Source organism: Hypanus sabinus, chromosome X1 (genome assembly GCF_030144855.1).
Source record: "Hypanus sabinus isolate sHypSab1 chromosome X1, sHypSab1.hap1, whole genome shotgun sequence".
Taxonomy (NCBI): Eukaryota; Metazoa; Chordata; class Chondrichthyes; order Myliobatiformes; family Dasyatidae; genus Hypanus; species Hypanus sabinus.
The window spans coordinates 65,759,393-65,771,835 of record NC_082738.1 but is presented as its reverse complement, the minus strand read 5'-3'; the positions used below and the strand labels follow the sequence as shown (position 1 = coordinate 65,771,835).

General features: G+C 45.5%; 1 protein-coding gene across 6 annotated transcripts in view; it reads left to right on the top strand.

Annotated features, from left to right (window-relative positions):
* LOC132384979 (protein AF-10-like) overlaps positions 1–12,443 on the top strand; it is a 379,099-nt gene that overhangs the window by 339,180 nt on the left and 27,476 nt on the right. For 5 of the 6 annotated variants that reach the window (XR_009509047.1, XR_009509048.1, XM_059956681.1 and 2 more), the window contains 2 exons: positions 30–135; positions 6,791–6,991. Coding sequence is in view for 4 of the 6 variants with exons in the window: in XM_059956681.1 (XP_059812664.1) it covers positions 30–135; positions 6,791–6,991 (307 nt within the window). In the remaining 2 variants the exon portion in view is untranslated. The remainder of the gene's footprint in view (positions 1–29; positions 136–6,790; positions 6,992–12,443) is intronic. The other variant, XM_059956683.1, reaches the window with a different exon arrangement.

Genomic DNA, 12,443 nt, shown 5'->3' with positions numbered 1-12,443 from the left:
TCAGCCTTGTCTTTTCTGCCCTTGTACAGCAGTGTCTCCGGATTGGGCCAGATATCTGACCAGCAAAGACAGTTCCTGTACCAGCAGCAGCAGCAGCAGCTACAGCAGTTGCTAACCTCCCAGCAGTTGACTCCGGTAAGGTTCGCTAATTTCTCCATCATGGTTTCAAGGAATGCATAGACTATTTTCTAAATGGGGAGAAATTTCAGAAATCAGAGGTGCAAAGGGACTTGGGAGACTTCATTCAGGATTCCCTAAAGGTTAACTTGCAAGTTGAGTCAGTGGTGAAAGAGGCAAATGCAATATTAGTATTCATTTTGAGAGGCCTAGTATATAAAAGCAAGATGTAATGCTGAGGTTTAAAAGGGTCAGACCACACTTGGAGTACTATGAGCAATTTTATGCCCCTTGTCTAAGAAAGGATGTGCTGACATTGGTGAGGGTCCAGAGAAGTTCCACGAGAATGATTCTGGGAATTAAAGGGTTAACATATGAGGAGTGTTTGATGGCTCTGGGCCTGTACTCACTGGAGTTTAGAAGAATGGGGTGGGGGGGAATCTCATTTAAACCTACTGAATATTGAAAGGTCCAGAGAGAGTGGATATGGAGAGGATGTTTCCTGTGGTGGGAAAGTCTAGGATCGGTGGTTACAGCTTCAGAAGAAAGGGACATCTCTTTAGAACAGAGATGAGAAGAAATTTCTTTAGCCAGAGAGTGGTGAATCTGTGGAATTATTGCCACAAGTGGCTGTGGAGGTCAAGTCACTGAGTATATTTATAGGTTCTTGATTAGTCAAGGCATCAAAGATTACGGGGAGGAATCAGGAGAATGGGGTTGAGAGGGATAATAAATCAGCCATCATAGCAGTCTCAACAGGCTGACTGGTACAATGCTGCTTCTATAAATCTTATGATCTAAATCACACTCAAGCTAGACCACAGGATGCCTGAATGATGGACTGTGGTGCAGTCAAGGCTGCGTTTCAGAGTGAGTGGTGGGTGTTATGTTTAGTAACTTCAAAACGTTACACTAATTCAAAGGAAGACACGGGAGTCCGAAATGCAGGTCTAACTTCGATTTTACTTTAAGCGAGGCGTGCATGTATCACATGGAAATGTGATTTATGTATTTACACATATAACCTGTAATGAATTATTTAATGAAGAAACCAACATATAAACAAGATTACTCAAATATTACTGAAGTATTAAATACACAACAGTCCTCTCTGCTTAGCTATAAACTCTAACTCAATATAGATTCATCTCAACTACATACACAGTATACTATATAATACAACTACTGTACAGACTTCCACTGCATAGTAAATTTTAAATTGTCCTATTCAGGCCTAAAGATTTGCTGTGCAGGATTTCTTACTCTCTTGGCAGGTGTGACTTGTGGCCTTGAAGACAATCTCACGTTTTGGGGTTGTAAGAGTTGACTCTGACACTGGCAGCCACCATTCTTCTTCTTTCCTTTTTCTTCTTCTAGTTTGTGCATCTTGATGTTGGGAAGATACATTCCGTTCTCTGCACTGGAGTATTCTCTTATTAATCCTTCAATTGTTCCCTTTACGACATCATCTGACAAATCCTCGTTTCGTATCTCCATTGACTCCTTTCTTTTTCATGTTCCATTCATCCAGCTGGGCTTTGGTCTTTGCATCTACTTTTACAAGCAGCGTTTTGTCTTCCACTTGAAGTTCATCCAATAACCTTAATGCACGCCGAGTAGATTCTGGTTCTTTATACCCACAAAAGCTGAATGCTTGCAATTTTCCTGAAGCTCCTTGAACTCTCTTCCAGCTTAAAACCAGGCCATATTTTGTAAGTAACTGCCTGATTAACATATTGGAAGCTTTCTCAGATAAGTTGCCTACAAAAACTGTTTTAGTGGGACCACTACTTTTGACACTTTCATGATTCCTCTAAGCAGCATGATCCTTCCTTGGTTCAATATGGTTTCCAAGCAGAGGCACAGAGGTTGGCACCAACACCTGTTTGTCCTCTGTTGGGGAATAGGTCATGGTGACAGTTGTGGCATCATCATGTGACTTTCTTAATTCACTTTCAGTTGGCTTCATTGCAGGGGATGTGGCATGCAAATGGTGGGTGGATCTCAAATCAAGTTGTAGTTGTCATAGCCAATCATGCCCACACAATGCCAGTCCTCCTGTTTTTACTGCATGTAACCCCCTGGGTCGCCTCAGGCTCGCTCAGCTCGTTCTTGTCTAGGGGGAGCAGCCTTCGGCCCCGCCAAACTGGGTAATCAGCTGGTGTGGATGCTGTGTGATGTCCCCGCCTCGCCCAAAACCAGACAGTACACCATATGCGATTAAATGAGTACAATTTATAAAGGTTACTATAACTAAGTGATTAATAACGATACAGTATATATGAAGAGAAAATTAAAGAAAAGGCGCCAAACTTATCAAAGTCCAAGCCACTTCGTGCACAACCGTTGGAGCTCAATTACTGAAGTCTTCTGGCCACCATTCGATCCCCTCCGAACTCCTCGACTCGCAGCTCAGGACCCTCCGAACTCCTCGACTCTCCAAACAGCTCAGGACCCTCCGAGTGGTCAACCAAGCACATCTAGCTTCATCCCCCCCCCCCCTCAGAGAATCTCCCGGCCTCGGACCCCCCTTTGGGGTCCGATCCTCGCCCAGCTTAGAGCATTGCGTCCTCTCTCTCGACCCCTCGCGCCGATCTACCCAAAAGCCCGTCAACAAAAGCTTACAGACTCAGAAGAAAGAACATTAATCCCCATTTGGTTTACAAAGGAATACCATTCTCGTTATCAGTAAATTAGCATTCCTGCTAGTTAACAAAAGGAAACCCTTTCCCAACAGTAACAAAGAGAAAAAAACCCCCTTACATGCATACAAGCTCAATGTGGCTTTTTGGGTGTTGTATTTCATGGTCACAAATGTCATTCCCATATGAGCTATCTTTTCTCCAGTGTAAGTTCTGAGTTGGATATCTGCAGGCTTCAGTTTAGTATCTTTGAAATGCCGTTCAAATTCATTTTGTTCAATGACAAACAGCTGAGACAGCTTTCAATTCCATTTTAGTTATTTTGCCGTTCACTTCTGGCATAAGCCATATTGTTTGTCCGTTGTTGACGTTCACTCTGGAAATCTCAAGGCTACCCACTTCTGTGTCACTGCCATTATTATCAGATTTTTCATCAACAGCATGCAGATTAGTGCTCTTTTTGAAACTGCATCTTGACTTTTTAGCTATTTCTCTTCCCTGAGCACTATTTTTGTCTGCCTGACATGCTCTTTGTATGTGACCTACTTAGTTGCAATTTCTGCAAGATTCACCTTTAAACCTGCATTTGTTTGGTGTATGTGAGCCCCTGCTACAATGGTAACACAATTTAATTGGCCAAGCTGTTTTCTGTTTAGGTGTTGCAATTTTGTTCACACTCACTTTCATTCCTAACTGCAACTCAATTGCATCTTTCTGTAATTTCCATTGAAACAGTGATTTCAACTGTTCTTTTAAATTTGAGCTGTGCTTCAGTTCGGAACCATTTTTGAATGCTTTCCTGTAAGATTCCATGAACTAAATGATTTCTCAGTGCATCATCAAGCCCATTACTGAACTGACAGTGCTCAGACAATCAGTTCAGCCATGAATGCTAAAATGGACTCCCCTTTCTTTTTATTCTGCTTATGAAACCTAAGACGCTCTGTAATCAATGTTGACTGTGGTTCTAAATGTTCCTGCATTACTTTGACAATATCAGCAAAGCTGCTGGTTTGGTTAGAGCAGTCAAATTTTGAAGCAAATTGTATGCCTTTAAACCAAATACGCTGAGCAAAATTGGCACTTGTTCCTCATTGGCTATTTCATTTGCTTCAAAATATTGTTCAATCCATTCAGTATATAAAATCCAGTTATCTATTGTGTAATCAAATGCATCAATATTTACGTGTAGCCAGCAATTTCTGCTGTTTTCGTATGATTATCACCCAGTACTCACTCTATGAAAATGTGACTTCTTCTGTTTACTGTTATTTTAAAATTTGATTGTGTCTTTCCTTCTGAAGAACATGTGCTGCATTGTTTTTTTTTAAACGTGACCATCTCTACATGAAATGTGAGTCTAACATTGAGTTTATTTTAAGCAAGGGGCGCGCATATCAAATGGTAGCGTAATAATGTGGAATGAACTACTTAAACAAAGAATGCTTAATCAATAACATATTTACAAAATTACTCAAGTATCATTGAAATATTAAATACACAACAGTGGGGGGATGCGGAGTGGTTCAGTGGAGCTGAGGTGGCTAAAGTTTTATTCAGGATTTATTTTATTGGGAAACTTTATTCTGAAGTTAACCATGCAATATGGTTGGAAAGAGAACACAGTCTTCATTCATTACACCATTAGACATTGGGGTAGAATCAGGTCATTTGGCCCATTCCCTCTTGGCTGATTTATTATCCCTCTCAACCCATTCTCCTGCCTTTTCCCTGTAACCTTTTACGACCTTACCGATCAAGAACCTATCAACCTCCACTTTAAGTATACCCAGTGACAGCCTCCACAGCCATCTATGGCAATGAATTACACAGATTCACCACTCTGGCTAAAGAAATTTTTGCTCATCTCTGTTCTAAACCTTAAGAATCAGAATTAGGTTTATTATCACTATCATATATGTTGTGAAATTTGTTGTTTTACAGCAGTAGAATAAAGCTGCAATATGTTCAATGAATTGAGGACTGAGATATCAGTGAAGGACCTTTAGCAACTTGACCAAAGAGGTGGGGCAGCATCTATGGAAATTAATAACAGTTGATGTTTTTGGTCAAGGCCCTTCATCAGGATTGGAAAGGAAGGGGGAAAAAGCCAGAATAAGAAGGTGGGGGGAGGAGAAGTAGTGCAAGCTAGGGTGATAGGTGAAACCAGGTGAGGGGGAAGATGTATAGGTGGGGGAGGAGGAATGAAATGAGAAGCTGGGAGATAATAGGAGAGGAGAGTGGACTATGGGAGAAAGGGGAGGAGGAGGGGCACCAGAAGGAGTTGATAAGCAGGTGAGAAAAAGAGAAGGGGTAAGAGGAGAGACAAAATGGGGAAAGGAAAAAGACAGAAGGATGGGGTGGGGGGAGAAATTACCAAAAGTTAGATAAATCAATGTTTTAAGTACTATTCTGAAAGAATTAAGGGATTAAAGATCTAAAGATTACCTATTTGTTACATGTACATCAAAACTCACATCTGTTTTGTGTCACTTGCATCAAATCAATTCAGTGAGGATTGTTTGGGCAGCCTACAAGTGTCACAATGTTTCTGGCACCAACATAGCGTGCCCACAACTTAGTAACACTGATCCATACATCTTAGGATGTGGGAGGAAACCAGAGCACCCAGAGGAAAACCATGCATTCAGCGGGAGAACGTACAAGCTTCTTACAGACATTAGGGGAATTGACCACAGATCTTACAGCTAGTGTTGTTATAATGTTACGTTCAGTTATATGCTACCATGAGGGAAAAGTCTGACGTGGAACTACACAACAGTTAAACAGATGGGAATCAAAGGTAGGAAAGGGATGGGACGCATACAGTTCCCAGAACCCACGTTCAGTCCCAACAATAGGTCCTGCTGGCATGGAGTTTGCATGTTCTTTACGTGACCACAGGGGTGTTCCAGGTTCCTCCCACATCTCAAAGATGGACTGGTTAGTTGGCTCCTGTACAATACCCTGAACATCACTAAGTAGTAGAAAGAATTGGGGTGGAGGGTGTCATATCAGAGGGAATACATTGTAGGGTTATGGGAGGAATATGGAGGGCTATGGTCCAAGTGTAGGTCAGTGGGACAGGGCATAATAATAGTTCATCAAGGACTAGATGGGCTGAATCTGAATGACCTGTTTTTGTGTTGTTGTACTCTATGACTCTACAGGGAAAAAGTAGAGGGGAATTAGCACTGACGGGAGTATTCTGCTGGGAGCTGTCATTTGACCTGATGGGGAATGGCATCAGGGTAGATAAGTAAAGCAGGAGAAGGTTGGAGAAGGAGGGGTCAGCCCATGAAGATGTACACTTTATTAAGTATCTTTTGTACCTCAAAGTTTTTGAACATTGAGTGTGTGTTTGTGGTCTACTGCTGCTGTAGCTCATCTACTTCAACGCTTGACACGTTGTGCGTTCAGAGGTGCTCTTCTGCACACCACTGTTGTAACACGTAGTTATTTGAGTTACTGTCGCCTTCCTGTCAGCTTGAACCAGTCTGGCCATTCTCCTCTGACCTCTCCCATTAACAAGGCGTTTTTGTCAACAGAACTGCCACTCACTGGATGTTTTTTTGTATCTCACACCATTCTCTGTAAACTCTGGAGACTGTTGTGCATGAAAATCCCAGGAGATCAGCAGCTTCTGAGATACTCAAACCACCCTGTCTGACAGTCAGTCTCTTAGATCACATTTCTCCCCATTCTGATGTTTGGTCTGAACAACAATTGAGTCTCTTGACCATGTCTGCATACTTTTATGCATAGAGTAGTTGCCACATGATCGGCAGATTAGGTACTTGCATTAACAAGGTGTAATTATGATGTTTAAATTGGAGGTGCAGGTCAGGAGCGAAAGGGGATGTGAATTGGATGTGGGGGATAGCAGACAGTGGTGGATGGGGTGAGATGAAGTCCTCAACAGCAGGTAGACTGAGGTAGGAGCTAAGAAGACGGGCTGGTGGTGCTCAGACGTCGGTGCTTTGGAAGTGACTTTATGGCGTTGACATTGTAATCCATGTTCTCTGAGCCAGGACCAGCAAGCCTTGGTGTATCAGATGATGCAACAACAACAGCAGCAACAGAGGCAGCGGGAGTTCCAGCGGCTGCAGATGTCCGGAGCATCACAGCTCCCCGTCAACAACCTGGCTCAAGCATCACCATCCCTTCCTGTCCACTCGGACCCAGACTCTTACATTTCCCTTCATACCGACAACAGTGCGCAGAAAGCTCAGGTAGGCTTCGGACTTCTGCACTTACCTTGCAATGAGCAATGAGGAAGTAGAGGCATCAGGACACCATGTAACCCTCATTCAGCCACTGGTTAAAGAATAGATTTATTTGTCATATGTACGTCGAAAATACAGTGCATTGCTTGTGTCAATAACCAACAGTCCAAGTATGTGCTGAGGGTAGCCTGGAAGTATCACCATGTTTCCAGCGCCAACATAGAATGCCTACAACGTACTAATCCTAACCTTAACCTGTACATCTTTGGGATGTGGAAGGAAACCGGAGCACCCAGAGGAAATCCATGTGTTCACAGGGATCCTTACAGACAGTGGCGAGAATTGAACTCTGATCGCTGGTGCTGTGAAGCATTGCGCTAACTGCTACGCTACCGTGCCACTCCGGCTGGGTGTGTAGGCTAGCTGAAATTGGAAAGTTCAGTGTTCGTCTTTCACAGACATTTCTGACACTGGCTGGGGCAGTATTGTAATAATTTTACAACCTCAAAAAAACACACTCAAACCAGGGAACACCAGCTAAGTGTATTAATACATGTATGTTTTATGTTTGTTGTTTGTGGAGTGCTGTGTTAATTTGTTTGTGGTTTGGCAGTTCCAGGTATATCTAGGCACAACTGAGGCATTGCTGGTATTATTCATGAGAAACTGCACACGCACAGTGTGTAGAATGGTCGGTACCATAGACAGTGGGGAGTGGGGAGACTAAAGGGATTCAGTGTATCCCTCAGGGTGTGGTTGGAGAGAGACTCTAATTGTGGTAGGTGCTTGTGAACTAAGTTGTGTAGTAGTTGATCCATGTAAACATTATATTGTACATATACAGTATATTGTATATAGTTTTTTCTTCACTGTACATATATTTTCACATGTTGGGACTTGGTGTGAAAATTGGGAGAAATTAATAAAACATCTGAACCTGCTATAGCGATGGAGCCAGTTATTTTTTCAAGAGATGTAGAGCCCATACATCACATTGTGGCATTGTAACTTACAATCTCTTCTCATTTGGGGAATTGAACTGCAATCTTACAATCAGACTAATCGCTAAGCTACCATGCTGCCTTATGACTTAAGTTAAAAATTAAGATTGTGACAACTTTTCCCAAGCGCTACGCCTGAACTGATGGCATATCCAATGAATCTTGTCATATCCCACTGTTTCTCCATCTTTGTCCTGTGTGTGTGTCTCTCCCTCTCCCTTTCCCTTTTTCTCTCTCTCTCACCCTCCCTCTTCCCCCCTCACTCTCTCTCACATCTCATTTTTCTTCTTATTTCAGCCCTGCAAATCTGGTCCCATATTTTGACACCATGACCCCCTGCATAATCAGTTCAAGCGTCCTATCAGGTCCTGTAAGAATTCTCTACTTTTTATTGAGCTAACATGACTTTCTTGTAAACTTTGAAAGGTATAGGACCAATCTGTTAACCTCGCCATACTGGGCTGTCAAGAATGGATCTGATGAATACTGGTTGCCCTTCCTCAGAGGGATGTAGATTCTTCCTTAGACTTGCACATGATTTTCCATCAGTGGCATGCATGAACCTGTGCTGTTTAACTCTAGAACTCTTATGTAGAACATTGATGTCAATGTCTCTAACTTCCAGTGATCTCTTCTCCCCCCACCCCCACTCTTTTTTTTTCCATTTCCCCATTCTGGTTCCTTCTTCTCACCTGCCCATCACCTCCCTCTGGTGCCCCTTCTCCTTCCTTTTCTCCCATGGCCCACTCTCCTCTCCTATCAGATTCCTTCTTTCAGTCCTTTACCTCTTCCTGGTCTCACCTATCACCTTGTACTCCTTCCACTCCCCTCCTCCTACCTTCTTATTCCAGGCTTCTGCCCCCTTCCTTTCCAGTCCTGATGAAGGGTCTCAGCTGTTTATTCTTCTTCATAGATGCTGCCTGACCTGTTGAGTTCCTTGACCACTTTGTGAGTGTTGGTCTGGATTTACAGCATCTGCAGAATCTCTTGTTTATGCTTTTCCATGTGCTGTCTGGTCTCAATGTGCAGCTTTATAATTAGAATGAGCTATCTTTATTCTTGCACTCATATTCTTTTGCAGTAAAGGTGAAAATACCATTTGTCTTCTTGGTTGTTTGCTGAACATTTCTACCAAAGTTCAAGGTAAATGTATTATCAAAGTCATATATGTCACCCTGAGGTTCATTTTTTGGGGCAGCAAGGTAGTGTACATGGTAGTGTGGCATGGTACAATGCTTTACAGTACCAGCAACCCGGGTTCAATTCTTGCTGTCTGTAAGGAGTTTGTACATTCTCCCCATGACCGCATGGGTTTCCTCCGGGTGCTCTGGTTTCCTTCCACAGTCCAAAGACATACCAGTTGGTAAGTTAATTGGTCATTGTAAATTGTCTTGTGATTAGACTAGGGTTAAAATGGGGGATTGCTGGGCAGTCTGGCTCAGAGGGCTAGAAAAGCCTATGCTGCACTGTATCTCAATAAATAAATAAATAGACTTTTCCTGTGGGCATTCAAAATATCTTGTTTTGGCCCTTCTACTTCATCAATTATCCCCCTCAACATCTTTGCATTCTTTCTACAGCCACCCTATTTGTATCATAAGACCATAAGACAAAGATGCAAAATTAGGCCATTCAGCTCATCAAGTCTGCTCTGCCATTCCATCATGGCTGATTTATTTTTCCTCTCAACCCCATTCTTCTGCCTACTCCCCATAACCTTTGATGCCCTTGCTAATGAAGAGCCAATGACTTGGCCTCCACAGCTGTCCATGGCAACGAATTCCACAGTTTGACCACCTCTGGCTGAAGAAGTTCCTCTTCATCTCTTTTCTAAGGAGACATCCTTCTATTCTGAGGCTGTGCCATCTGGTCCTAGTCTTAGGGATAGACGTTAAAAGTTGAACCAGCTAGTAATGTGTACATCCTGTGAATGAGTGAATTACAATAATAATTGGTTCAAGAACCGCATTGAGAAAATCCACACGTGCTAGTGCTAAAGGTGTTATTGTATTCTGAGGCTGTGCCATCTGGTCCTAGATTGTGCCACTATTGGAAACATCCTCTCCACAACCACTTCACCTGGACCCTTCAATAATCAGGAAATTGTGGCGGTCCACACACATGGAACTATCCCCGCTGGTTGCAGGGACCCAGGGGAGGGGAGATTTAAGCACGTGAGTTTGAATCAGTGAAGTCATTCCGAGTTCAGTGCTCTCTGCCTCCGCGTGTTCCTTTCGTAGCGCTTTGCGTGCGACTACATTGGTGACCCCGATGTTCCAGACGGCATCTGGAACCAACAGCTCAACGACCAGCCATGAATCCGAGCAATTCGCACAGTGCGGTCTCTCTGAAGCTTCTGACTTTCTGGGCCACTCAGCCCCACGTTTGGTTCGAGCAGGCTGAGGCCCAGGTCAACATCAGAGACATTACAGCCGACGCCACGCAGTACTACTACGTGGTCAGCACGCTCGACCAGGAGACGGCAGGCCAGATCATTGACTTCCTACGCCAGCCGCCAACGGAGGACGGGTACACTAAGCTTAAGGCGCTCCTGATCTGTACCTTCGGACTCTCCCGCTGCGCGGCTCCTACACATGGACGGCCATAAGCCGTGCCTTTTATTTGAACAGTTGTTCCTCGAGCAAATGCCAGAGGATATTCGCCTCCTCCTCGTGAGTGAGGATTTCAGCAACCCACGCAGGGTCATGGCTAAAGCAGACTTCCTTTGGCAGAGCAAGCAACGTGGAACAGCCTCCATTGGCCTAGCCATGATCGCGCACCCCAAAGCCCGGGCCCCACAACTGAAGCCGTCGAGACCCACGGGGGAAAAGACGAAAGTTCAGAACAATGGTGCTTCTATCACCAAAGATGGGGCTCAGGCGCGCGCCGCTGCCATCCATCATGTGCTTTTCCGGGAAACGCCAGGGCCAGCCGTCGCTAATGGCTACGACGGCTGGCCACCGAGAAAGGCTCCTGTACCTCTGGGACCGACACTCTGGGCGGCGCTTCCTGGTAAACACCGGGACCGAAGTCAGCGTACTCCTCCCCTCGAATATGGACACTCATAACGTGGTCCCAGGCCCCAAACTCACCGCTGCAAATGGCACCAGTATTCGGACATATGGCCCGCGAACTATCACACTGCATTTCGGGTCCAGCCGTTTCACTTGGACTTTCACGTTGGCAGCGGTGTCACAGCCACTACTAGGGGCAGATTTCCTACGAGCCAACTGCCTCCTGGTCGACTTGAAAAGCCGCCGTTTGGTCCACGCTGAGACGTTCCAGACTTTCCAGCTCGGAGAAGCCAAGCTACCGGCCCTCCACCTGGATTCCGTGACCCTCTCGGGTAACAAATTCGCCAGGGTGTTGGTGAAATTCCCCTCCATAGTCACCCCACAGTTCTCCACGGCCGAGCTCGCAGGCTCCCACCCAACAAGCTCCACCTCGCCAAGGAGGAGTTCCGTAAGATGGAAGAGATGGGAATCGTACGCCACTCAGACAGCCCGTGGGCATCCCCGCTGCATGTGGTACCCAAGTCCGCAGGAGGACAGAGGCCCTGAGGAGACTACAGAAGGCTCAACGATGCCACAACCACCGACAGATACCCGGTGCCCCACATCCAGGACTTCACGGCGAACCTGCATGGAGTGACCATCTTCTCCAAAATCGACCTGGTCAGGGGACACCATCAGAACCCAGTGCATCAAGACAGCCCGTTCACCCCGTTCAGCTTGTTCGAATTCCTGAGGATGCCCTTCAGTCTCAAGAATTCAGCCCAAACTTTCCAAAGGCTCATGGACTCGGTGGGATGCAGCCTGGATTTTGTTTTCATTTACTTGAACAATATCCTGGTGGCCAGCAGTTCGCACCAAGAGCACGTGGCACATTTGCGCCAGCTCTGCCATCGCCTGAGCGACCACGGACTGGCAATCAATCCGGCGAAGTGCTAATTCGGGCTGACTGAGATCGACTTCTTGGGCCACAGAGTCAACCGACATGGCGCAGTTCCCCTACCGGACAAGGTCCAGGCCATCCGCCAGTTCCCCAAGCCCAGCCTGGTCAAGGACCTGCAGGAGTTCGTAGGGATAGTCAACTGTGCTGGCGGCAGCCTGCATCATGAGACCCTTGTTCCGCCTGATGGCTGGCAAGACCAAAGAAGTGGCATGGGACGCGGAGCCCACGGAGGCGTTCAAACAGACTAAGACGGTCCTCCTAGTGCACCCGAGAGTCGATGTACCCACCGCACTCACAGTCGACGCTTCCGACACGGCAGTCGGCGGAGTCCTGGAGCAGCTCTTTGAGGACCAGTGGCGACCACTCGCTTTCTCCAGCCGGCACCTACGGACACCAGAGGTGAAGTACAGCGCCTTCGACAGAGAGTTGCTAGCACTCTACCTGGCTGTCGGACATTTCCGTTACTTCCTCGAGGGAAGGGAGTTCACCGTGTATACGGACCA